At 40.9% G+C, this 27,166-nt stretch overlaps 5 protein-coding genes across 6 annotated transcripts; 4 read left to right on the plus strand and 1 right to left on the minus strand.

Annotated features, from left to right (window-relative positions):
• Positions 1-4,427: 4,427 nt before the first annotated feature.
• LOC143450584 (fatty acid-binding protein 10-A, liver basic-like) lies at positions 4,428-5,213 on the plus strand. The gene is made up of 4 exons (XM_076951191.1): positions 4,428-4,473; positions 4,563-4,654; positions 4,721-4,893; positions 4,995-5,213. The coding sequence occupies exons 2-4, from the start codon at positions 4,582-4,584 to the stop codon at positions 5,133-5,135; spliced, it is 387 nt and encodes a 128-aa protein (XP_076807306.1). The 5' UTR covers positions 4,428-4,473; positions 4,563-4,581; the 3' UTR covers positions 5,136-5,213.
• On the minus strand, positions 5,120-7,383 carry LOC143450583 (lysine-specific demethylase 8-like). Its single transcript, XM_076951189.1, has 9 exons — positions 7,180-7,383; positions 6,960-7,065; positions 6,678-6,830; positions 6,451-6,559; positions 6,245-6,385; positions 6,040-6,175; positions 5,828-5,982; positions 5,659-5,759; positions 5,120-5,576 (listed from the first exon to the last, which is right to left on the minus strand). Exons 1-9 carry the CDS (start codon positions 7,331-7,333, stop codon positions 5,360-5,362), a joined length of 1,272 nt encoding a protein of 423 aa, XP_076807304.1. The 5' UTR covers positions 7,334-7,383; the 3' UTR covers positions 5,120-5,359.
• Positions 7,384-11,452: 4,069 nt separating this feature from the next.
• On the plus strand, positions 11,453-17,179 carry LOC143448348 (E3 ubiquitin-protein ligase TRIM37-like). 2 transcript variants are annotated; one of them, XM_076948047.1, is made up of 30 exons: positions 11,453-11,548; positions 11,626-11,727; positions 11,789-11,829; positions 11,898-12,032; positions 12,091-12,178; positions 12,280-12,396; positions 12,608-12,696; positions 12,754-12,862; positions 12,922-13,097; positions 13,169-13,250; positions 13,373-13,548; positions 13,709-13,796; positions 13,857-14,033; positions 14,091-14,201; positions 14,273-14,375; positions 14,534-14,636; positions 14,694-14,786; positions 14,856-14,964; positions 15,041-15,132; positions 15,197-15,275; positions 15,335-15,547; positions 15,607-15,774; positions 15,837-15,897; positions 15,970-16,098; positions 16,162-16,211; positions 16,272-16,330; positions 16,391-16,464; positions 16,536-16,674; positions 16,768-16,853; positions 16,908-17,179. In XM_076948047.1, exons 1-30 carry the CDS (start codon positions 11,528-11,530, stop codon positions 16,928-16,930), a joined length of 3,093 nt encoding a protein of 1,030 aa, XP_076804162.1. In that variant the 5' UTR covers positions 11,453-11,527; the 3' UTR covers positions 16,931-17,179. The 2 variants fall into 2 exon arrangements, with proteins under 2 accessions (XP_076804162.1, XP_076804161.1); XM_076948046.1 differs by having other exon boundaries at positions 16,927-17,179.
• Positions 17,180-19,922: 2,743 nt separating this feature from the next.
• Positions 19,923-22,467, plus strand: LOC143448535 (adhesion G-protein coupled receptor G7-like). The gene is made up of 9 exons (XM_076948330.1): positions 19,923-20,069; positions 20,117-20,233; positions 20,311-20,448; positions 20,825-20,928; positions 21,001-21,208; positions 21,315-21,456; positions 21,552-21,718; positions 21,960-22,130; positions 22,273-22,467. Exons 1-9 carry the CDS (start codon positions 19,923-19,925, stop codon positions 22,465-22,467), a joined length of 1,389 nt encoding a protein of 462 aa, XP_076804445.1.
• Positions 22,468-23,847: 1,380 nt separating this feature from the next.
• LOC143448351 (peptidyl-prolyl cis-trans isomerase FKBP1B-like) lies at positions 23,848-26,479 on the plus strand. The gene is made up of 4 exons (XM_076948051.1): positions 23,848-24,654; positions 25,912-25,959; positions 26,021-26,133; positions 26,260-26,479. The coding sequence occupies exons 1-4, from the start codon at positions 24,618-24,620 to the stop codon at positions 26,386-26,388; spliced, it is 327 nt and encodes a 108-aa protein (XP_076804166.1). The 5' UTR covers positions 23,848-24,617; the 3' UTR covers positions 26,389-26,479.
• Positions 26,480-27,166: the final 687 nt, after the last annotated feature.

The raw sequence follows: 27,166 nt of genomic DNA on the forward strand, positions 1-27,166 counted from the left end.
AAGTCAAAGTTGCGCTTAAATATTCGAAATCGCCTTTTTCTGGCAAAGTTAAAAAAAGATTTCTGATCAGCGAGATAAACACGGTTTGTTACGTCACGTTAAAATGTTGCTACTTCGAGCGGCGATCTCGCCAGAATTCATTTCTTTTGTTTCAAACTTGTTCCATTCCATTCATTATTTAGTGTTTTTGTTAAACATTTATGACGACACAATGTTGCAGTTCAAAGCAAATTTTTTGACCGGCCTTGACAGCTTTGAAACACAAACGGGAATTTCTCCCAGGACATCTCACTTATGACGTCACAATGAGCTAAAATATTCAAAACCAGATCAATCATAGAAATATAAAATATTCATCTCCAGCTTAAAATTTCAACCAATTTGTCTCGCTATCCGGGAAACCCCCAAATGCATTTCCATGATTCGGCCCATCCCCACGTAGATGGCGCGATATAAAAGCATCTCATATTATGACCTCATAAACGATTTGTTTGTTTGTTTAACACAATCTTCATTTTTCAACGGCAAGTTTTAAAATTATCTTCACACGTGACAGGCGGGGTCGAAAGGTCAAAGTTTATTCATTTTTAATCACGGAGGGAAACTCGGGGTATTCCCTGAATTGAGTTTTATTAAAATTAACTGACAAACTTTTCTTGAAGAAATTTTATCTTTATCAGAAGAAAATGTCAGAAAAGGAAATTTCCACGGAATGGTTTCGGCAAATTTCAAAATTTTGTTCACCTAAATTTATTTAAAAGAACTTCTTTTTTTAGTTTACGATCGGTCGAGAGAAATTCGATCGAATTCAAGAATAGTCGCCAACAGAGCAGACACTTTTCTCAACCCAGCTGACGTACATTAACTGCTTGTTTGGTTATAATGCTCCATTGTGACATCTTCAAGACATTAATTACTTTTACTCAGCTTTTAACGAGCGGACTGAACCGACAAACCCTTTCATTCAATTAAGTTTGCCTTGAAAAATATTTTCGGCTCGAGTTGCCGCAAAGATCGCGCAACTATTGTTGGTATAAACATTTCTAACGAGATTCTTAAAATAAATCGAGGAGATTTTCTCCTGGAATTTGCTGCTCTGTCGCGTCACGCTGTATCACAAATGATCTTTGTTACATCTTTCCTTTCAGTCAAAACACTGGTTAAAAATATTACGTTAAGTTTCGAAAACAAACAACGTTCTAAAGATTTTTGTCAAACTAAGAAGTTTATGAAAAAAATTCTTATTAGAAATGATTATTACGTAACAAAGCGATGTGGTAAAAGGATCACCTTTTATGTCACCAATCTTTGTTTTCCAACAATCATTATGGCAAGCAGTGACGTCACTAAAACACGGCAAAAACAACTTCGCGCTTCACTAAGCAAGTGGTGACGTAATAGCCTCACTTTGCTTCATTGAAGTCATTGTTAACGCATAATGACAATATCTTACATCACAAAAGGTTGAGGTGTAAATTAAGTTGAGGAATTTAATCTTCTTAGCACTTGTTAGTCATTGGCCGCGACAAAGCTTCTTCTATCTCGTTCAGCACTCTCGCCTTCTATTAATCACCCGGCGCGCCTTGTGATGTCATAATCACTGCGCGACATCCATCGCGAAACAAAGCTTCGATTTCCCCGAAGCCAGGCTCGGGCGTGCCGTAGCTTATGTCGCTTCTGCGGTCACTTACCACAAACTCTATGTTCAATGCTGGGCCCCCCTCCATCTCAGCCATAATCGCTGCGGGATCGAGCCGCCCTTGTCCAAGCTGTCTCCTGACATCCCTCGGTCATTTCTAAAACGCTCGACACTTCGCGCGACGTGCGTGGCCCGGGCCGGCAGCTCACAAACTCGGAAAATTTCGATAAATTACTTTAACAGAAAAGTAAAGACAAGGTCATACCGGGCTCGGTTACCAAAGAAAAATCATCTTGTGTGATGTCTCCAGCAAGAACTTACGTCATGGGTTTTGCAATTATTGCCACCAATCAGCCGAAGTCACGTGGAAGCTTGTGCAACGAACCATAAAGCGCCTGAACATGTGAACTTGCGACACAATCACGCACAGTAGGCTCACTATACTAGAATCCAATTGTGCAAATGCACAAAGCATGATAACATAAATTATACAACTTAGTGACTGCAATGCAGCAATGTGCGCTCAGAGCGTTTGACACAAAACCCAGTGTGACAAATCGAGGCTTATAGGGATATGACGTCGTCTAAAAGATGTTTCGTTGAAAACTAACGGATACGCGGTGGTATGGATCAATTCGATGACCGCACCATTGAACGTCAAAAAGTCAAGACACTTAACGGCCTCATTAACAAATTTATTTCAGCGCCAGATGTCCCTAAAGGTCCGATTTTTAATATTTTTGCAGTGTTCCGACATCATAGTGAGCCATTGTTTGGAAGCAGCGGACCATGAAGAATTATTCGATTGGGCTAGATGAGGTGTAACATATGTGGCTGATGCTGTCGATGAAAGTTTGAAGTTTTAACTTGTTTGCGCTTATATCACGCGATAAACATAACGTATTGTGTCGTAATAAAGCCACCTTAAAGTGTATTTGTTGCTTTTTGTCTAAAGCACTGCTTCGTTGACGTCACACCAACAAGTTTGAGTTAAAATGCTGGCATGGCCTCGAAATTGTTTGGCGAAGTCTAAACCCCTGACGATAATTGCCAACGCATTAAGATCGACCAACCAATAAGAACTTGCTTCTACTCGGCGAAGAATGCGACTGCACGGTCTGAATTAGTTGGGGGGGAGAGTTGCTGAATACTTTGAAATCTCAAATACTGCCACAACTAGAAAATTTTGTGCGCCATCATTTCAGTTGTGCGCCACCTAATCTTAAGTATGGAACCACGTCATAGTTTTTCGTTATATCAAGAGCTGGAAGAACTTAAACTCGCAGAAGGTTACCGCTGGCGCTTTGTGAACTTCCGCGATTATGACAACCAATCATCTCGCTGCCTCCTGTCAATCATTTCATTCGAATCCGTTGTTAAAATTATTACGTCATAAATGCTGTTTTTATTGTAATTTGCTGCGAAATGTATTCAGTATGACGTTTATTTGGCGGGAATAATGTTAAGTGATAATCTCGAACGACACGACGTTACCATAGTTACGCGGTCATAACAGACCGGTCGTTGAACCGATGTTTGTTGAGGGGGAGGGCCAGCTAATATCGAGACGAAGTTGGGAGTCGAACCCGTGCGCGAAGCATCGCAAATTATTCTCGAATTAGATCGTCAGGGAGATACGACAAATTCAAGTTTGTCCGCCTACGAACGCGTCAAATACGAAATATAAAGAATCGCGTCAAATGGGGTCCGCTTTGTCATGAACGATGCCAAATCAAAATAAATAAATGGGTCATAATTTTGCTGCTTAAGTTTAGTTTTCAAAGTTATTTTAAATCTAAAAGTTCATATTTTCCAGGTGAAACTAAAACATCGATGTCGCGCTCCCGACAGAGCTCATACCGCGTTGTCTAACCTTCCTTGTATTTGCACAGTTATCAGCATGACCATATAAGGACACATCCGATACACGACATCCCGATTTACATCTGTTGTAGATTCCAGAATCATGTCGCGTCCTTGTTGTTTTCAAGTTAATTCCTACCCCAAGCTATCAGCGACCATTTACCCATGTTTTATGACGTCATAAACTTTAAGAGCGTTTTACGTTCAGTCGCTTATTGCCTCATAAAGTAACGATAAAAGAAAGTTTCTCATAAAACTTCGTTTAAACTTGGGTTACAGGAAAAGTGCGAATTTATCGCGGTCGTTGAGGCCGGGGCTTCAATCGCACGTGTTCGCGGTTTTATGAATTGTTTTGTAATAAATATTTGCTCACGTGGTCTGGGGTCAAAATCAACATTTTTATGGTGAACCAATCAGTCAAAAATTTTGTTAGACTGAGTTCACAACCACTCTGTATGACGTCATATTCTGCATCAATCCTTAATAGTTGGGCACAAAATTCAATGCGCGCTGTAGAAGTTCGACGTCGACCTTATTAACAGAGGTGAAATGTCTGGTTTTACCATCTAACGTGGATTTAAAGTCCAATAAAAGTTTGATGGAAAAGTCAACGCGAGCAGGAAAACACCGACAAAGTTGGTCGCGCGTCCTTGAATGTTTCCCTACCAACGATTTTCGGCAATTATGCGCTGGTTCTCGTTAATCGTCATCAGTCATCACCCTGCACGTGCAACAAACACATTGATCTCGAAGCGGCTGTGAAGTTTATGTGCTTAGTATTCACTGGAACTAATGTTTCCGCTGTGAACGTCATAATCACCTTTTATGACGTGACCAGTCAGTGGAAATTTACCTGGAAGGGTGGAAAGTTACCGGAAAAACGAACGAAAAAGTCATCTGCAAACATTCCTCCCCCTATATAAAGCACCCACCGCGACTGCTGGAGCTATTGGTCGCTTATTGAGTCCAAGGTAAGTGTGACGTAATAAAGAGATTAGGAGATCGCTTGGTGAGGCGCAAACGGATGTGACGTAGTGACAAATTACTTGTGATTTTCTAGGATCACTTAAATCTGCAAGATGGTCGACGCATTCGTGGGAAAATTTGTGGTGGAGAAACGCGAGAACTTCGATGGCTTCATGAAGGGCATCGGTGAGTTTTACAGTCGGTTATTTTCATGGTAGCATCATCGACGCTATTTAAATTGCCCCTCCCCAGGTGTTCCGGAGGAGTACGTAGAGAAAGCGCGAAATGCCGAAGTCAAGACGGAAATCTCCAAGAACGGTGACGTCATATCGGTGACGCGCATCCGGCCAATGAAAACGACGACAAACTCGTTCAGTTTCGGGAAAGAAAGCGAGGTCGAGAACATCAAAGGCGAGAAGATGAAGGTGGGTTATGTGGGAGATGGGGTTATGTGGGGTGTAGATGGGGTGGTGTATATGTGTATGTTGCATGTGTGGGGTTTGAGTTAATCTCATTCTCCCCGCAGGTTGTCGTCAACTTTGAAGGCGGCAAGATCGTCAGTCGGGGGGACAATTATGAGGTCACACAGGAAATGGATGGCGGGCGGCTCAAGGAGGTCATCACCTTTAAGGGTCACACCATGACAAGATATTCCAAGAGACAGTGATGTCATAATGACGTGTCTGCAGTTTATTGGCAAAATTACGAGTGTTTGTATGACGAAATACAATTGAACGAACCTTAATCCTTTGTTTTGAAAAATATCTTGAGTTATGACGTCACAATAAGGAGATTCACTAATTTTACAACAGCGTTAACAATCGATAGTATTACATCATAAAGTAGTTCTGCTGTAGCGTTCCTGAAACTGCCTCCATTTCATCTGTTACGTCACAATTCATCTCTGAGTATTTTTTCGTCATCCTTCATTCTAGGCCGGATGTATAATGACGTCACACGTTCCAGTAATTTACCGGATAGCTTCTTGATGTCGCGCTCTGTGAGGAAGTTCTTCTTCTTTAAATCGAGCTGTCGGAATGCAGCATGAGGGGTTTGCTTCTTTTGGCGGGAAACCTCGTTTCGCGCCTTTTCAAAGTAAAGAGAAAATCTGCGGAAGAATATGAAGGTTAAGTCGCGCTTCGAGTTAAGATTTGGGTGAGAAAGTAAAAGAAAGTTTCAACCCGGTTGACCTTTCACGGGTTAGCCGCGGATCATCTCGTAACAACGACATTAGATGGTGACGTAAAACTTCGGCTTTGTCGTAGTTGTCTGTGTTAATGAGGCGCTCGCCCTGGGTTCAAAAGGTCATACATTATACGTCAGCCGCAACAAACTTGATATTTAACGACTATCAATTACGTCATAAAGCTTCCAAACGTAGTTTGCTTCGTCCATGAAGATTTGTTCGGTCGAATTCGCTACAGCGCAGTCGCTGTCGTTAAATTCCCGCGTTGGCGTCCACAGAGTGGCGATAGAGAGGCTTCGACCGTATGATCTCACTTGGTGGAGATGACCTGCCATATCACGTGATATAGTTCTGTTCTTAAACAATTCATTAATTATGACGTCACCTGAGGGAATGAAGATGCAATCTCCCGGCCACAATGTGGTCCATTTCCACGACGTCTTGCCCACTTGGGGGTGCTCGTACATATTAACCATCTCCATGTCAATGTTAGAATACCCGGTCCCCTCTGCTTTGTCCTCCTACGTCACAATATTTAATTTGAATACGGTCGATGTACTCAAAGAAAGTATGATTGTGACGTAACAAACCTCCATTTCTAATCGTCCTTTGTACTTGGAGTCGACCATTATGACGTCTTTTCTTCCGGTTATCATACAATGGAGATTATGGTCAGCGTCATAATGCAGCTTCGAACTCGTCCCCCCACTGCTCATCCATATTTCCGGTTCCTAGCAATTAATCATTGTTTCGTCATAACGTTCATAGCTCAGTGAATATGACGACATAAATGCACCTGCAGGTATTGTTTGAAGATGCCGCAAGCAAGAGAGGGCGAGAGAGGAATTTGGTGCAACATCTCGTCCGGTATCGGACTCACCAGGTACCAGTCCTCCAGGTTGTATCTGTTACGTCATAAAAACCATTATTTGATGTCTCTTCCACAACAACCGGCTCAACTCTTTCATTTAAATAACTTAATCACGAAACATAAAAATTTTGCTGTACGTGACTTCATAATACCTCAGTAGAAACTTCTTCAACGTCATAATCTGCGGTTCGACAATTTTTCCAGGTTTCTTGGTGGTCACTTCGATTTGGATCCCCCCATAACGTCCCTTCAAGTACTTGTCATCCCACAACGTGAAACATTCCGATGACTGGTTGAAGCCGTTTCTATGACGTCACAAAGCAACATCAGCGTCTGTCTTACTGGGTCGAGTAATAAAATTACGATGGAGGCGGAAAGTCTTTGGGTTCGAACCCCGAGCGCTCCAGCCTAAGGTTATGTCGTCATAAACAGACCTGACAACCAACGGGATTTTATCTTTCACGTTTTCCTCCCAAAACTGTTTTGGCTCGCGTGATGACGTCACTTCCATAATTTTTCCTTCCGAAGATCGTTGCCAACCTTTGACAACATAATCGAAATAATTTCGAAGACAATTTTAAAAAAAATTCTCCTCTAATACCGAAAATAAAGCTACTGTTAAACTAGACGTCAGGTTAGCAAGCTTAGTCCCACCTAGCGGTCTGAGATGACCATCAGGTATTCCGGTAGATGACCGATGAATGTTTGGTGGAAAAATAAAATCGACGGATGTGTCCTTGGGGAATAAAATATCCGCTTTAGCGGGCAAAATAAAGAAGGCTAGAAGACTAATCACGTGAATAAACATGCTGCCACGCTTGACTTAACATGGAACCTGGTGATTAAACATTCTGATAATTATTATTCCTTGACGATGTCAGACCAAAGGTCGTGGCATTTTATAGAGTGGAAATACCGACATCTAAGATGAAACTTTTTTACAAAAACATAAACTAAATCCTTTAAAAATCCAATCAACTTGGTAAAGACTGAAAAATACGTCACTGTTTGCAACTAGGAAGGAGCCGAGATTATTCGCTTGTTGAATAATTTCGGTCTCATTTAAATCTTATTCTACCTGCGGTTTATTCTTTACGTCATATTTCACTTTTAAATTGAAAAACACAAAATGTTAAGCTGAGAATCCGCTGACAAGGTCTTTCTGCAGCCGCTACAGCCGCGCGCTCGATTTCAACGACCCAGCCCTGGTCAAGTTTGATAAAACTATGCACTTTGTCCAATATAATTGTCCCATTGTTTGATCACACAGCTCCCTTTATCGCCTTTTCAATAGCAATACGTCATAATGCGCCGCTGTTTTTCTTTTTTCATTCACCAATCGATGAAGGACGCGTTTCAAGAGCTTTTTGTTATGCGACGTGGTCCAACTCTGCGGGGCCAACTTCTCGCTGTGAAAATCTGTTTTCAACAAATATCGCTCCATCTTGTTCAAACAACGAATTGTATTATGACATAGTAAGAGAAAGTTCCGGGTTAGGTGTGTCGTAATAATAACTAAATGTGACGTGTCCCTAACTCAAGGGTTAAACTTCTTCGTTTTGCCTTGATCTGCTTTCACTGTCTCTGCGCACATGAGCAGCCGATGTGAACACGACACAATGGAAACGAAAATCTTTCCTCTTTTACGCCACATATTTGCCAGTTCAAGCGTGGCGATTGGCTCGAAATAAACCCGAGGAAATTCCGGACACGTAAACTCACTCAAGCGAAGCGGACTTGAAGTTGCCCGAGATTGTCAACGTAAAGAATTATTGCTGAGAGCCATAAAAATCTATTGAAGGAAATCTTCTGTAATCTCGAAAAGGTGCCTCGTTTTATCTACGTTGTCAATAACAACAAGATCATAAAAACTTTTCGATCAAAGAATGCATCGGATGTTGAAAGGAAACAATTTTACAACAATTTTTTACAATTTATTTTTTACAAACATTTTTTTACAATTTATCTATAATGACATCAATTAGTACGAAAATATATATACCTTTCACATTTAGTGTTTTGAGGACTCAACCAAGTCCAGTCCAGTCCAGTCCAGTCCAGTCCTTTCCATTGACTTGAACCGGGTGATGTTATAAAATAACACGTCTTTAAAAGCCTAAAATGTAACCAATTACGCTCATCGATGTCCTATTTTAGCTGCTGTGGAGAGTGATGTCTGAACCGTCATGAAGTTGAATGCATTGACTTTAACTCATTAACAAAAAGATTGGCCTTGACTCTAGCTTGCACGCGTTCGTCCCGCAGACATCAGGAATATGAACGCCGTTATATGTTTATGTTTCCGATGTCTATGGTTTGTACACAGAGATTACTTTGCAGTTAAAAATGACTTTGAAAAAGGGGAAATCCCCCTAATGACACAAACTATAAATCAAGTTTTTTAAATTTCTTTTAATCTTTTTACTTACGGCTTAAAGTTGGAAGGTGACTGACTTTCGACTTAGGCCTATGTCTTATAACTATGAGGATCGTTCCTTAGAAGATTTTTAATTTTATTCGCAAAATTAAGGCTGTGTCTTTAAAGCAGATGGCTGGTAATAAGATCACAGCATAAAGGTCGGAACTAATTGATCTAAACTTTTATTATTTAATTTTTGCCATTACCAGTTCTAGCCTAAATCCAAAAGTCCAGTCCTGTTGTCCTCTAGGCCTAGGTGGCCTAGGCCCATATGTATAAGTACAAGGTGAACAGCTTGGCAGTGACAGAAGATGGTCAGTTTCGTAACGTACCAGTACTCGTTAATTGCTATCCGTTATGTACAAATTTACGCCGGAGACGTACCAGGCCAGTAGGCTACATGCCAACCGTAAAATCTAGCATAAAACGAAGCGTCTGTAAACACGGGAGAAACGGAATGGTCAAAGTGATTTCGCAGTTACCATGGTTTCAATACGGTTGCCTAAATACACGATTTCACAGATTTGTTCATTTCCCGTAATGGAAAGTGTGCCAGCTGCACGCAAAAGATTCATCTACGTGCACGCTAATGTTTTTGACGTCACTTCGTTTCATAATAGACAAAAAAAGAAAAGCTGGTCAATTGAATAACAATTTATCTCAGTATTAAATAAAAAAAGTTGTGGCTTCACTGACGCCATCACGCTAACAATTGTTTTTTGCAAGCGCAATTTATCGTTGAAAACTGCTATGCTTCCCTGTCGAGAACACGCCAAACTTTTTGCCTTTACGCTGGTTTACAATAGCTTAACTAACCAAAAAAAGGATGTTTGAATCCCAACATATAAAAAATAAACAAGGAATTAACTGTCTGACAGTGGGCACGTTATCACGGTAACATTTGCCTGTTTGCTTGCATGATTTCTCATCGGAAACTGGGACTCTTTCCAGTCGGGCTCAATGTGACACCAAGGTCAAACCGAGTGCACGCCGTATAACTGTAGGAAGATTGGTGTAAATGGTTTTCTGGTATGATATAGTTTCATAAACCTTTCACTTGAACTTAGCAAAGCCTTTGCAATATTTGAACTTGGCCATGATTTCTCATTGTTCCAGCCGATGTCCATTGTGGAAAGTGTTTTATCTTTTTTATGTTCATTTTTTATGTCATAAATAAACATATAATTGAGGCATCAGTGCCGTCGCACCAAAGTTTGCGTCTTTTCCCCCAGACTGCAAAGCATGGCAGTAGGAAAACAACAAGGAAAGCACCTGAGTTTTTTGGCCAAAATGTTCCTGCACATGGGAGATAAGCGATCTCTCTAAAAAAAACTATAATTTTTTCTTTGGAACTTTCTTTTATAAAAGGCCACATCTTGTCTGCCACAAACGTGGGGCACGTTTGGAGAACGAGTCGCAGTGCCCACCAGTTGCTTCCTTGCACTCTTAGATTTTGATTCTGAAAGCCCGAGTTCTCGGTGAAAACTGCTACTGCTACACTTTCCGGGCTGGGGTTTTAGCTTATTTTGTGCGTAAGGTTCAATTTATACAGATGCATAATTTATTTGTTGTTTTTTTTTTATTATTTTATATCGTATTGCTCGAATTTAGAACCATTCACTTGATCCATTAAATAGAAGCAAGTGTTGCAAATACCTTGTTCCCTTGTCCAAGGTCGTTACAACGGTTCATGCTGAAGCAAAACGGAACATAGATCTGGGCTCGACTGGAAAGCATGAAAGTTTTCGACAAGAAATCGTGCAAAAACACAAATTTTTGCACAAAGACATTCATTGATGCCTCAATTGTTTGTTTATTTTGTATAAATTGGAGTTCAAATGACCAGGTTGATCGAATGACTGAAAGTAGCAATGTGGTGAGCTATGTATAACTTCATAAATCCAGCAATATATAATTCACTCTGGTCTACATAGAATCTAGTATACCTGGGTCAGAATTTCCCCATTTGAAATAAAAATGTAGGTTAATAAATCTACACTTCGCTTTGTAATCCACTTTAATTCCATGTGCACTTTATTTGTGAATTGCAAATGCTTTCATCCAACAAAGGTGGTATTCTGATATAACTGACTGTTTTCAAATGTGTTGGCATGATCTGATAAAGGTAAAATTATGATTAATAATGTGAAAATCGAAGTTGATAATCATCTTAGAAAGACATTTCCAAGTAAGCAACCATTTCTGCACTGAATAAATGATTGACGACGTTTCCATCGTTTCTGTTTTGAGACTGGTCCAGGTGCACAGGGTAATAAAACTATAGTGCATTGAATCGGCATCACTTACTGGATATAAAGTCAGTGTGTCCTGATCGAACTTGCCGATAAGATTTCACAAACTGCCACATCGCCGTACTTCTAATCTTGCACAATTGGTCGATCCTGGAGCAGATTTATTGACTGGATTCTACTGCAGTTTGATAAGAAAGTCTTCTGCAAAATAAATGATTTTTTTTAAATGTTTCTTTTATAAAATAAATTCAAGTTTTTTGACACATTCTAGACAACTCACTGAGATATTTGTGAAATATTTTGTTTTTTAATCTGATACGAAAGTTTCAAAATGGCGGACCACCAAGTGGAGGTAGAAAACGAGTTCAAGTATCGTCAATTTTTTCCCTTTAATATTTTTAGTTTAAATATAAGATGTTTATTATGCAGCGAATGGCCGAGGTTTTCCGCTGCTTCATCTGCATGAGCAAGGTGCGAGATGCCAGGCTGTGTCCTCACTGCTCCAAGCTCTGCTGCTTCCTTTGCATTAGGGTAAGTCCCTGCATAATCACCATAATTTTCAGGTCTTTATGTTTTCTTTTCGTATCTTCAGCGATGGTTGACAGAACAAAGACAGCAATGCCCACACTGCAGGTGAGAACACAATGTGTGCACATGACATCACAATGATGCAATAATGATGAGTTATTGTGATGCAATAGGGCTTCATTGCAAGTTGGTGACCTCGTCAATTGTCGGTGGGCGGAGGAATTAACCCAGCAACTCGACACTTTGCGCCATCCGGTTACAGAAAACACTACATCGACATCACATAAACCTGAGGAGAGGAAAGACGTGTAAGTCGAGTAATTGAATGTTGAATAAAATCATATCTTAATGGAATTGTCGCTGCAGATGCGAGATCCATGAAGAAAAGTTGAGTGTTTTCTGCTGGACGTGTCAGCTCTGTATCTGCCACCAGTGCGCGCTGTGGGGTGGAACCGTGAGTTTGATTTTGATTTTTTCGGAGTTTGTTATCGTACAACCTCCCCAGAGTTCATCGACCTTCGCATGTGCGAGAATTTAAAGTGATATTCTTCCCAGCATGGAGGCCACACCTTCAAGCCACTCAACGAGGTTTATGATCAACATATCTCTGAAATAAGTGATGAGGAAATCGCAATCAGGAGGAGACTCATCGAGCTCATATCGCTCGTGCAGGTCATATCATGAAATCACGTGCATATCATATCATGAAACTGCTTTTTTTTAAGATCGAGAATGTTTGAAATTAATGTTGAAACAAAACAAATAAAAATCACTCATTTCATTAAACTACATTAAAATAGGACAAATTCTCATAACCTGTAAAACAAACCTTGACAAACAAAGCTCAAATGCTCCCTATCACCAAGATGCTCTTCTCGTTTAGGACGTGGAACGCAATGTGGAGAGCGTGAGATCTGCTAAAGATGAGAGAGTCCGCGAGATCAGGAATGCAGTGGAGATGATGATAGCAAGGTTGGGTTTTGAACATCTGCTCTCTGTTGATCTTCCTCTAATGTTTTGTTGCATCAGGTTGGACGGGCAGCTCAAGAACAAACTTATCACTTTAATGGGGCAAAAGAACCAACTCACGCAGGAGACGGAGATGCTTGAGAGTGTATTGAAGGAAGTTGAACATCAGGTTTGGACGAAATTTAAAAGCAACGGCACGTCTACATTTTCACCGCTTTCATCTTGCAGAGGATGAGCTGCAGTCGGCAAGAACTAATCACTCGATCAAGTGAGATGTTGGAAATGTTTCGCGCCATCCATAGAAAGCCGATGGCATCGTTTGTGAGTGCGTCGGTGCCACCCGACTTTACAAGTGAGCTGGTGCCACAGTACGACTCCATCTCTTTCACTTTGCACAGATTCAGGTCTGCAGCCTCCTCCCTTGCTAAATACATTATAAAATTGCTCGTGTTGAAGTAATTTTCCAAATTTTTAGTCAGTTACGACAAAGCGCGGATCCTGTTTACTCCAAACCACTCTCAGTGTCTGGACTTTGTTGGAGACTAAAAATTTACCCAGTCAGTTTCAAATTGTCTTTTCTGAATATATTGTTATTTTGATAAAAAGATAATATTTTAGCACTGCCTTGTTTTGACACTTGAGCTATTAAGATCTACAATTGCAATTATGACATCATCAGGATGGGAATGGAGTGGTTCGGGGGAATTACCTCTCAGTGTTCTTGGAGTTGTCGTCTGGCCTTAGCGAGACCTCGAAGTATGAGTATCGCATCGAGATGGTCCACCTTGCCACCAACGATCCATCCAGGAACATCATCCGAGAGTTTGCGAGCGAGTTCGACGTCGGAGAGTGCTGGTAGGTTGCTCGTCATCACTTGCATCGGTCCGACAACACTCACCATAAAAATATCAGTGAATAGTTTGACACAATTACAAGTTCTGCTGAGACACGTGAGATGTTTTCTTGGACGTAACTTATGATTTTCTCCTCTGTCAATAATTATGATGTCACAAAGGGGTTACAACCGATTCTTCCGACTCGATCTTCTCGCCCAGGAAGGTTACCTTGAGTCAACATCAGACACCCTCGCCCTTAAATTTCAGGTAAATGCTTGATAAAGCGCTTGGTAAATATAATGTCTATGGCATTACTACTTCCCCCAGGTGAGGGCGCCAACATTCTACCAGAAGTGTCGAGACCAGCAGTGGTATATAAACCAGGTCGGCGCGCAGCAAACACAGCAGCTGGACCAGATACGGAACCTGAAGGACCGGCTCGCCATAGAGGTGGCGAGGGCAAACAGCTCGTGCGCCCCACTCAAGGGCGAGCACCGTGAGCAGGTGAGGTCATGAGCTATCATGTGATTAATCTTTTCAGTATCATGAACTTGTCATCAGAACATCGATGGTTCTTCATCGCTTGTGCAACCTTGCTCGCTGGAGCACGACGTGGTGGATGGTGTGTCACATGACTCCGCAGCAGACGGCTCACCCACTGATGATGTCAATGTATGATGTCATTTTTTATTATGACATGATAGTTACATAAAGCCTTGTTCATAACTTGTGATCAATCACAGGCCCCTCTTATCCTGGCGGTGGTTCAAATTGATGACGTCATAGGAGAAAGCTGTGAGGATAATGATCTCACAGAGGAAGATGTAGATGCAGACCATGATCCAGGTTAATTTTGTGATTAACCATGTCATGTGATTCGTTCCCGCAACAAAATAATGTTCATGACATTGCTCCATGCGCAAATGTAACAATTCATGGGTTTCATGATTCGTGTGATGGCTCATGATTCATGTGATGGTTCATGATGATGTCATGTGACGCAGATATTAGTGAGTGGGAGATTGAGGAGGAGAGTGTGATGGTAGGAGATGTCGATGGACCCGCTTCCTACTTTCTCGAGGAGAACGATGTCGATAACGAGACCATGTGAGCTTTCAAGCGTGACTTTGTCCAGGTCAAGTTTAACCCGAACTATTGATCCAGGTCAGGTGACAACGACGTTGATGACGCAAGATTAAGAAGTTCGACGGAAGACTCGACGTTGGATTTATTCGGAGCCTTAAACCCCAATGACAGGTGTGTGGTGAGATTTTGTGCCTTCGAAGAGATGAGTTTTATCATACAATGGCCGAATATTTATCGCAGTGCATCATGGGAATTACCCAACTCGCAGCTGATGACATCACAGATGGGCAGCTTGTACTGGATCCAAAACTCGCATAAGTCGACTGCGAGGAAAAAGACAAACAAGAAGGTTGTTGCTCTTTGCAATCTGCGATAAGGTTACTTGTCGAATATTAGTTTCCTGGATATCAATTTATGTTATCTAGGTGCTATGTGGTCACGTGACTGGTCATCGATTCTCGAAACATTTCTCATCTCGTTCCAAGCCGAGATCTGTGACATCATCCAAGAAGAAGCGGTATTCAATTGATGATGTCATACAGTGGATATCGTCATGGAATTGTAATAATCTTATATTTTAGAATTTCATCGAATTTCACGTCAAATCATGAAGGAAACAATTCGCTGCTTGCACTATTACGTCATACAAGGCATTGTGAGGTATCAACCCTTGTAATCATGAACAATCCATGAACATTTCTCAAATGAAAATTTTCCAGGCTGTCACGTCATCGATACCGTCGGCACTGACGACGATGTCATCAGGTTCATCCATGATGTCATCAAGCTCATCCATGATGTCATCAGAAAGCGATTACCATGGTAACAGCGGTCGTAGCCCGCGAGGAGCATCTTTTAAAGGTGAATCGTCCAAGAATGGAGCGGGCAGTGGGGATCGGAGAAGATGGGAATCTTCCTTTAAAAATCTTCGAGTAAGTTCAACCTGCCACGACCAATCACAAACTCGGTTTCATCCTCCATCTCATCCCAGGAGCAATTATCGGAGCTCACTGACACCGTGGCAACGGCGACCAACAGCATCAACTCCGCCAGATCGCCGAGAAGAGCTCCCTCCTCCAATCCTGTCAGCGAAATGCGTGTTTCCAAGTCAGAAAATTCACTTTCATCGATGACTGTGAAGAAGGAGAGAAAGTCGAAAGTAAGACAAATAACTTCCTGGGATAACTTTGAACTTGAAATTAATTCTTCCCGATTGTTTAGTCTCCGTCGAAGCAGACTTCCAGCGCTGATGGAATCTCCGGCAACGATTTATTCTGGGCAGGTAGTTGTAAGAAAAATGATTGGAAACACTGTCCCTGCCATTACTCTTGTCGATTGTTATGTCATAATTCAGAATCTCAAAGCTACGATTGGAAACGAAGTCAGTCATCGCATTCAACCAATCACATTCGCTCTCTGTTTGGTGACCATGGTGACGGTCGCCATAGGCAACGCGCAGTGGAGAAAGCTCATTGTTCGAAAGGTTGAGTTTGACGTCATTGGTGCAGATAAGAAAGCCAGTAATTGACCAGATGCTTGTGTTTAGATTCGTCGCCTCGGAAACGACCGACCATCGATGAAGCGTCCCCCCATAGCGTAGGTTGACCATCACGTGAATAATCTCGCGTTTTTTTTAGTAACTTGCTACATTTTTAGATGCCGGCTCGTGGAGTGAACCCAACTGACCTCGCTTCTGCCCTTGCCTCAGTGACCATGTAAGTTGGCTTATTACGTCACAATGTTCTATTGTGGTTTAATATTGTCTCAATTTACAGCGATGAAGAGAAAGCTAAAAAGAAGCCTGTGATTCCCCCCAAACCGAGAAGGAACTTGAACCCAGCTAACCTTGGTGAGTCTTTCGCTTTCTTTATTTCTGTTATCAAAGTTTATGACGTATTGGTGACGTTAACGTTATTTTAGATCATGACTCTTTACCGCTGGAAGTGGCAAGCTCTTTGCAACTTCACGCATCAAACTCACCACAAGATGGCGAACTTGAGAACACCTCAATGCTTGTCCCTGGAACGCCATCTGTCGTTGAGAGTGACGACATCATAAGGTAAATAATCTCAATGACGTCATAAAGAGTGTTGATATTATTTGCAGAAGATGACCTTCCATGCCCCCTATAACCACTTTTCTATATTTTAAGTTTTAATGAAAGCCCCCAACCTGATACTCGTTCTCAAGGAGTTTCAACCAATAAGCAAGCCGCTTCTTCCAATGTCGTCATATCCGGTGAGATTCTGTGACGTAATATGAAAGAATCGTCGTTAGCATTGTAATCTTTAGTTATGATTCCGCTACTTAGATGACGTCAGCTCAGATGGTCTGGACCTCATTTATTTGCAAGGGAAGGGTTGCTATAGTGACGACAGTACTTACGTCATCAGTGATGACGATTGAAATCCATAACATTTGTGTGTGGTGCTTGTTGTTACTATTTTATATTACTCAAAATATTTCATTGTCGCCTTTACCTAGAATAAATATTTTATTTCTATGAAAATATCTTTGTGGCTTAGTAGTTGAATTTGTTCCAATAAAAGTAGCAGGAAATTTGATTTGTATTGAAACCATGAATTTGGCACTTTTTCTTTGAACCTGATGTAATAAGAGGTCAGCCTTGTAATTTCGCACCAAGCAACTGGTGAGTCGTAAATATACTTGCTGCTGTTTTGCCGAAAGACCCAACTTGCTAATCTAATGATCTTCGTTGATGGAGCTAAATGTTGACTCCTCTTTAACTGCATTTTAAAAGGAGTCGAGTTCGTGCAGGGTAGCGACACCATGCAGATGATGCAAATGAAAAATCACTTTCTCAGCATTATCTTTTCCACAGAAATACGCGTCACGAACAATGATTTCGTGATTGTGTTTTTTCCAGAATGTGCCAAGATCATGGCGGCAGCTCCGATCGAAGTCTCTTGTAATTCAATGGATTCCTCTTGTTCATTTTGACAAAATGAAGTAACGTGAAACCATTCAAACGCGTCCCTCGCATGCTCGTCTGCCAACTGGATCCTTTAATTAGCAGAAGGACGAGATCCTTTTATACAAAAGCAGTCGAGCTTAAAATCGTCAAATTCTCCAACTTTTTAGTGACTTGCGATCTGATGACGTATGTGGCGCGGTAAAAAGATTTTCCGCAAAATTAACTTCTTTAAAATTTCAGAATTTGCTTCAAATCTTTGCCGGGAACGAGTTTAGTTTGTGAGATGGCAGTCGGTGATAAAAACGAAATTACGTTAAAAACAGCGTATTCGAGACCTTGCATTGACGCAACAGCCTAGTTCAAATGATGCAAGATATTGTTCTCTATAACAAAATGAACATTTTCAGTCCTTAGGCCGCTGTTTTTAAAACAATCAGAATGTTCAAACAATTGAAGTAGCAGTAACCAATAGGCAGATATTTGAGATAGATTTCAAACCCAAACGCTTATGGCAGACGCCGGATATTTCTTAGAAAGGACCAAAAGGGCGGAATTATGCCAAAGTTACGCAAAAGATTATTTGCAGTTACCAATTGTAGAGCCCTACCTCTTGAGTTTTATAGTTATGACGTCACATTGCCAATATAGTATCTTGCAACTGAAGGTCAACAGATTTTCAGAAATACGATGCATTTGTGACGTCACTCTGTGAATGTCATGTCATCTTTACATTCGTATCAAGAATTGAACAACTCCGACGTTGTTTGAATTAGTTTCCGTCATACGATAGCGTTCTAATGGTTCGTCGTCGGAGAAAGCAACGATCTCACTCATCAATACAAACCAGCAGATAAAAATGCCGTCCTTCCGTGGAAGGAAATGGCAGTAAAATTTACAGAACGATCTGAAGCATGCTGGCTTCCTTTTGTGATGCAACGTCATATGCAATGCAGGTTTTTGTGTCTTTCCTGGCTTGCTTTCTACTTATCAAATATGTCATAGCTGGAACTTGGCACCAGTTTTCATCGAGCAAAGAATTTTTCGTTGAAAGTGACCGTTTTGTGCACGACGACGCAACCACCGATTGCACAGACAGAGGGGGCACACTGGCTGTTGTTAATAGCCAGGAAATCCAAAGTTTTCTGGAAACCATTCTAGGTATGAGTAGGCTGTTGTTTTCAAAATTTCAACATTGCAAAATTGTTGCTCTACATTCAACAACAACAGCAATAGTAAAAAATAACGATCTTGGCAATTTCTCCAGATTATCAAGGCCGCTACTACATCGGGTTAACAAAGACGAGCGAAGTCTTTGTGTGGGCGGACGGCACAGCGGAAACATGTTGTTACACCAACTGGCAAGTTTTTCAACCGAACTCAGATCCTAATGAACCGTGTGTCCTCATTGGTTACCATAAATGGGAGGACTGGCCCTGCCCTGCCGCAAATGGATGCAAATGTAAACGAGGTAGTAATTAGCTTCTTAACGTTTCCGTATCAGACATCACTGAACGGACGGTTCTGGTCTCCTTTGGCGCCGTGGACCAAGCAATAGCGTTTGACGTGAGAGGTAGTTTCAATAGAATTGTTTAGCACATAATGTTTGACACATTTGCTTGGTATCATTCCTACATAAATCTACTTTGTGCAATTTGACGTTAATAACAACTTTATCTTGTCGCTTGAAAGTAAGTAACTGTTACTTCTAAACACCCGTGACGTAGTATATGCTCTTAGTGGCGTGTGTTAGCAATGGAATCGTCATCGAGACTTCCTTATCGTCACGTGTAGTCGTGGACAACCTGCCATCCAACTCGCTCTGTGTAGCCAGCGTTCGGGCGCTTGCTGAAGCAACGAGCACGGCCGTCGCATATTCTCACTTTTCTTTGACGGTTTCTTTCACTACAGGTGCATTAGAGCTATTGAAGGTCGTGCTTAATTGTCCGAACCAGGCTGACCTTTGAAATGATTTAAATCTTTCAAAACGTTCCAGCTCCGGTCGTCTTAGCTCTCGATGCCTCTCCATCCACCAACTTCATCGCTGTCAGCTTCTCGACTCTCGATCGAGCGATTTCTTATTCCATCGCTTCTGCTCCGGGAACAAAAAACTTTATCATTTTAGCATCTGATCTACTGTTTGATGTTCTTTCAATAAGAAGTTCAAACGCAAACAAACGCAACCATAGCGACCGAGTTCAAACAAACGATCAAAACAAACGCAACCATAGCGACCGAGTTCCAACCGACAGTTTACCTCGACGAGGCTGCAGGCACCACCAGTGAGTTTCAGCCTGTTGCAGTGAGTGTCCCGGCCGAAGCGTTGGAAATTGCGCGAAGAGAAAGAAGAGGAAGAAGGAGGAGAAATGTAGATGATGCTGACCCTTTGCGGGTCGTTTTCTTTGCTCATCGCACCAGTGAATTGTTCCCGTCTCCGGACAAGCCAAACTGGGTTTGTTTTTGTTCATTCTACGCAACAAAACAATGCCGCGGTCCACACACCACGTGATAATGAGCTTGAAGTATCTTTCGAAAGCGATGGGAGAAAATCCTTTTGTGTTGGTTTCAGATTGTATCGGTTGATGTCGAGGACAGAGCCATCGAAGGCCTTTCCAATCCTGTTGTCATCAAACATCTCAGCGTTAATGTGAGTGCGGGACGGACGAGCAATGACGAACCTTTTAAGGTGGGATCAAACTCATATTAAACAAACTTTTTCTAAATGTTTGTGTCTAGTGTTTGCTGATTTTCTGTTTTCTTTAGTTGTCTTACGTGAACGAGACTTGCGCTTTCTGGAACTTTTCAACAAATTCTTGGTCAACAGAGGGCTGCTGCTTGGTGGAGGGTTCGAATCCGCCCGAGTGCAGATGCAATCATTTGACCAATTTCGCCGTGCTCTTGGTGAGTGGAAAAGCTTTTGGACATTTTGTACTTAAAGTATTTTTGCCAAAGCTTTGAGTGAAGGTTTCAACAAGAACGACATAAAATATTATTTGACCCCTTATTTCAACTTTTGTTTTTGAGTTTTTTCCAGAAAATGTTGCACAAACATAAAACTTTCAAATGCAGCTGCTTCACAATCTTTGATGAACTTGCCAAAACTCCTGACAAAATGTTTAGTTTTAATGATATCGTGAAGCATTTTGGTTCATGGGGAAATATTGTGATTTTGAGATCCACAAAGTCACGTCGTTTATGTTAAAAAAATACGTTTATGAGTAACTTTGCGTTTGCGCATTTGTGATTTCAACAGATTAACTCGGGATTATTTCCCCAGGCAATCTATGACATTCCGGACGATGTTGCGTTGTCGACCACGGCAGGATGCAGCATTTCCGTCGTATTTTTGGCCATCACCCTGCTCCTGCTCATTGTACCGAAGTAAGTCTCAGCTCTCTTTGATTTCCTTGAACTCTGTTGCCGCGTGGGGAATAATTTGCTTTCTCGATCCAGGCATATCCGCATGAGGCGCCATATAAAGATGCTCATCAACATGTGCCTCAACCTGATGCTTGCTTACGTCATCTTCCTCGCTGGTGTGGGCAAGAGAAGGGACGCACCTTTATGTGTGGCTCACGCTGTGATGCTGCATTTTTTCCTTCTCTGTACCTTCTGCTGGATGGCAGCTTACGCCCACAGCCTTTACAGATCCGTGGTACAGGTTCGTGATCTAATGTTAGCAGAGAGAGGTCCAAGTTTAAATTTAATGAAAAAGCTCAGTTGGTTTTCAGATTTAGGCCCAAATTATTTTAACCCACCACTTTTAGGTTCTTCGTTTGAACTGGCACAGATATTTGACGAAGATGTCGGCAGCCTGCTATGGTGCTCCCCTGGTCATCGTGGCCGTCAACGCCGCCGTCACGCTTTATTTTTCCGAGCTCCCAGATGCACCACCCGTGTGTGACGCTGGTATGACGTCAGTTATTCTACCTATTTAAATTCCTTCTTATGATTTCAATGGATTCCTTATCTAAACCGGACAGCTTTGTATTATTACGTCACAGAACCCAGCTCTGAGCTGGCAGTGTCGGCCATGATTGCAGATAACATGTGTTGGCTTCATGGCAACTCACTCTACTTTTCATTCTTGCTTCCAGTCGGGCTGATTCTCACCTTCAACTTGATCGTGTTTTATTTCGTCATAAGAAACATCACCTGTAACCGGAAAAAGGTAAAATTTCATCGACTGTTGCATTCTTTCTGCCAACGCAGATTAAATTTAAAGCGATTTCGATTTACAGTGAGTTGAGCCGCTGCTTCACGACCAGCTTCTTATAAACTCTAATATAGAAAAATTACAAGACTTATTATTTTTGGTCGGTTAGACTGGGTTTAGTTTATAATTTTGAGTTCTGGACAATCAGTTTGAATGCACAAATTTCACCGCCTAATGCGTCAGTGCAACTCACCAGGTATCTTCGACCACACCGCGATCGACAATCAGGCAACGACTGGTGGCCGCGGTGTTAATCGCGAGCTCGGTCGGTCTCGTCTGGCTGTTGGGATACTTCTTGATGCTCTCAGATGACGTCATCTACTTTACTATAATGAACTGGTTGTTCACTCTGGCCACCTCCATCCAAGTAAGTGGTGAATTGGTCGGTGCCTCGTTTGATGGCTTCGATATAGACGAGTATCGACACAATCACCTGTGAGCGTTGTTGAAGTTAATGCATGAATATGAGTAGAATGCGCGATTTACACGGAGTGAATCTTTTGCTTCAGGGATTTTGTCTCTTTCTTCTGCTCTGCGTGCACAATGGCGACGTGAGAGACACCTGGTGGCCGGCCGTTTGTAAATTTCTTCGATGCAAATGTCGACGTCGCGCACCAAGTGGTGGCAGTGTGGAGAAATGTGGACGTGTCTCGCAAATGACTGAAACCAAAGTGGGAAATTACTTTTACACCAGTGGCAGCTGATGGCACGTGCTGTATTTGTTTGTTTCTTGCTTCGTTGAGATCGGTTTTGTCTTTTCCTTCGCTGCAAATTATTTCCTACACATTCGTTCAATATTTTCACTCTTTTCCCTGCAAGTGTCTTGCACGGTTTAAAAATTTGCGGAATTCTTGACCTGTTCAATTTAATGAGTGATCTTAAAACCAGTTTATGTCATTTTTCAATTTTCTAAAACGTGATTCCTGTTTTGCGCTCAGCTGCACACTTTGAAATTGCTTCAAATAACTTATAAACATGGACATTTCCAATCGTGAATAACAACCAACCCTGATTAAGAATTGACGTTAATTTCGACTCAGCAAAGCATTGCAGTTGGACAAATAGTTTATGGGACAGAACTTTGTAGTCTGCGCCATAATCTTTTCGTGTGTTCAACGCAATTACGTCAGTCATGTTGTTTCCATAGAGTTTCAATCGCTCGTCGCAATTTCACAATTTATTTCTTAGAATTTGTTTTAACAACATTTTCAAGTTGTGAAATGATCAGTAGTGCCTCTTAGTGAGCAGTAATCAATTAATCATTGAAATATTTTAACACTAAAGCACGCTAATGCTAAACCTGCGTATGAGCTTTCAATCAAAATGCAATAAAAACTTTTTCCTCAGCATTTGCCGGGAATCGAATTTAGAACCTTCATTTCAGAAGACAAAAAATTATATGATCGTTCTAATTTTTTTTTTTGCCCCAAATTTCAAATATATGCGTTTCAAAATAGTTTGGTCAGATATAACTTTCTACCACTCCGCCCCTACATTATAACCCTTGTCCCATCCTGACGTCACGTTGTGACATAACCTCGTTAGCATTGTAATCTTTCGTTATGATTTCGCTACTTAGATGACGTCAGCTCAGATGGTCTAGACATCAATTATTTGCAAGGGAAGGGTTGCTATAGTGACGACAGTACTTACGTCATCAGTGATGACGATTGAAATCGATACATTTTTGTGCTGTGTTTTTTTTATTACTATTTCATATTTCTCAAAACATTTCATAGACCCTTTACCTAAAATAAATATTTTTATTTCTTTAAAAATACTTTTGTGTTTTTATAGTAGCATTGTTGTGTGAATGCTTGAAGTTGTTTGTTCAAAATAGTGATGCTGATTGCTGAGGTATCAAAAGTAACCAAACACTGTCTGCAAAATAAATAAGTGCATTTATTCGGACCTGAAGACCGTGAAGGCTTTTTCAGGCTCATTTGTTATCAGTTCGACAACGTATTTTTCGTGCATGCGAAAAACGTTTATTGATTTTTGTTGCGAGGGCGAGACCGTACTCTCAAAGTTCGCCCTTTCGGCTGAGTTAAACAAGCTTAATATCAACTCGCAATACATCACAGCTTAAGCTTATTTTTATCTGTTTTGGTTGTAATTGTGAGTCATAGATATCTAATTAATTTTAATGTTATCACGTGGTTTATTCATGACCACAAACGCTGTGAGGCGTGCCACGCCAATTATGGCGGTTTCCTCTCTAAGCCTAGTTCTCACAAATTTTTCATACATGGCTGCTGTTAGCGCTAGATGCTCGCATACTTTGAACCAGGTTGTCGTTTGTAATGTGTGTGTAATCCTAGGATAGGTTAATAGGCTTTTTGCACAAAACTATAGACCAGCTTCAAAACATGCGCTCATTCAGTCATTTCGCAATTTTACCGACTCCTGCTGGTCTTAACCTTGCAGTCATTATAGCCTAGTTGTCTGAAATCAGAACTTTAAAAGTGAGTTGTACAGGTCTAGTCGGTAGGATGTGTTTTTTGTTTTAAAAATGTGCGATTAGGCTATCAGCAGGGTATAAAATCTAACAATTCACAAAGTCGGGCTAAATTTAATGCCTGACGCTATCTCTTGAACCTCAAATTAATACGGATGGACAGATTTCCTGTGTTTGCAAAAGTCTGCAAGCTGGGTTGAAGTGCATAATACTTTTCCACAAGGTCACCGGAATGCAGTAAAGGCAAAACAGTCATTTGCACCACTGCTTTCTGGTCCACATTGCTTCTGAGCACGATACCTGAAAGTGAAATATGTTTCTACTTCTTTGCATGGATGTATTGCTTTAGTTACTATAGACATCATATTTCTGTGTTTTCTTCTTCAATTTTCTAGAATGGTTGTTGAGGTTCAATTTACAAAACTAAATCAAGGTACGATTCTATCTTCGCATGTTCACTTTCTATGCTTGTTTCTGAAGTCTACTGGGTTTGCGTTTGACTGCCGATTGTATTTTGGATAAATGGTCGTGTTTATTGTTTTGTCTTTATTGTTGTTGCTCTATTATTGAGCATTGTGATGTCATTAATCATCGGCTTGATTGCTTATGTCTTGCTTACCCATAGCTGCCACATTTTGAAAGTATGACATCACAATTAGTAAAACCTAGAACACACACACTGTAAAACTTTGTTAAATTTAGGGATTTGTAGTTTATGTGTCGCAAGTGTTCTTTAAAGATTGACAATACCTGGTCGTCATCATTAATCAACAATTTTAAATATTAACCATTTCAAAAACATTTGCAACGAATTATTCCGTGGAGAGCGTGGAACAAGCTTGCTTAACTATCCACACCACTCTTTGTCTTCGTACAAAAATGATTATCTATGACTAGCGATTATTAGCATTAATCTAACTCAAAATTCTTTTGACACTAAAATCTTGTTTTATGTTAACAAGCAACGCATAGGCAGGAGTGTTCAACCTTTTCCTTTAAGGCCCAAATAAAGGATGTTAAACTATTCGGAGGGACAGATACAACATATCAGCACAAAAATAGCAAATAGCTTAAACTAAAACAGTATTTCAAGTAACATTTCAGGCTGCAGAACTCTGCTTTCAGCGAATGTTTCTCGGCCCTACTTCCACTTGCTGATGATGTCATTACTTTTTACTAAGACTGAAAAACTGCCTTGCCCGACATCGTTTGGTTGTTACTCTGACATCACAATGCTAAGCAATTTAACTGCTTCAAAAGTCAATGGAAAACAGGCATTAAGCAATCATAATGGCATTCAGAAAATATTTGGCCTACCTATGCAGCTAACTCGTGCTTAGGGCTTGTTACGGCTCATGTTATGCAGCGTTTTTGGCTGAATGGAAGACAAACTGTGTCCAAGTTTTTCTCACGGTGGCATTAGTGGCTGCTGCTCTCGCGAGTCAGATGAAAATTGTCGATGGGTGACATTCTGGCCCACGTGCCTGAAGTTGGACATCCCTTGTAGTGTCAGTGGGCAAATGCAGATTGCATGTGTTACACTTTGCATTGTCACTACTTCGTGATCTAGCTTCCTACTAACTGTGATGAATTTGTGCTCCTTGTCTTGAGTTTATTGCCTGCAAGTCTCTTGATATTTTGCTTCTATATTTCGCTTTGGTTTTGATCTAGTTGATATGTTTTTCTATAGATGGCGAGCTTCCAAAGCAAGGTCAGGTTGCTGTCATCCACTACACAGGTATCTGTGTGTCAAGTAACTTCCTAAAATTTCGAGACTTTCATATTTTTGCTTCATTAAGGAACTTTGAAAAATGGACAAAAATTTGATTCGTCGCGAGACCGGGGAAAACCGTTTGAGTTCAGACTAGGTCAAGCTCAGGTTATCCGGGGTTTAGAGGATGGAGTTCTAAAGGTACTTGTCTGCAAATATATCATTTCACATGATGATGTCACTCCTATGTAACAAATACAACTGAACCAGCCTAAGCTCGTTTAATTTTGCTTGGTGTTAAATGATGTCACAATGTGCTTTCTGCAGATGACTGTCGGTTCTCGTGCAACTTTGACCTGCTCGTCTGACTGCTCATACGGGAGAGCTGGTGTGTTTGGGGTAATTCCCTCAAATGCCACTTTGGTGTTTGACGTTGAACTTCTTGCTTTAAAATGATAGAATTCGTGGCAAAATGTTTTGAACGAATGAACTTTGTTCCTTCCTCAGAAGTTCCGTCATTGAGATAATAAATTGGCGATTGTCTGAATCTCGGATTCATTTCTTTCATTCAGTGTTGCAATAAATCTAAAACAACTTGTGAATTTGAGGCAGAAAGCATGATCTTTGCTATGTATTATGACTAGGGCCATTTTTATTTTGACCTAAAAAAAATTTTTTTTGACTTTATTTTTATCAAATTTTGACCTAACGAAATTGCTCATTTGTAGAGGCCACAGTTCTTCCTCCAGTTACCCAAACATAATATTTTGTCGATTTCAGACCCAAACGTAATATTTTGTCGAAAAGGCAAGGTGTTTTATGGATTATAAAAAGTGCGTCGTGTTTTTTGGCGACAGATTTAGGTAGCTTGTGTTATTTTGTCCTTGTGAAAAGGGCACTTTGCCTCGATTTTCTCCGCATGGTAAATTCTAATAAACAGCAAATTAAACAGGGAAGAAGTAATGTAACCCCCTTCACGCGGCATAAGGATTATTTAAATACGTAACAATGAATAAACAATGGACAATTTGCGATAAAAGTTACTGCTGATCCAAGTGGGCATTGTGACTTATTTCCTGCTTTTATGGGTTAATATGGTTTAATTGTGTCGCAGTTCCTGATTTACAATGCTTCCACGAGGATTTTTAAAAATTACTCTCAAGAAACACAAAAGCCATAATTTGACAAATTTTGACTTTACTGTAAATTTTGACTTTATTTTGACCTATAAACT

Source organism: Clavelina lepadiformis, chromosome 3 (genome assembly GCF_947623445.1).
Source record: "Clavelina lepadiformis chromosome 3, kaClaLepa1.1, whole genome shotgun sequence".
NCBI lineage: Eukaryota > Metazoa > Chordata > Ascidiacea > Aplousobranchia > Clavelinidae > Clavelina > Clavelina lepadiformis.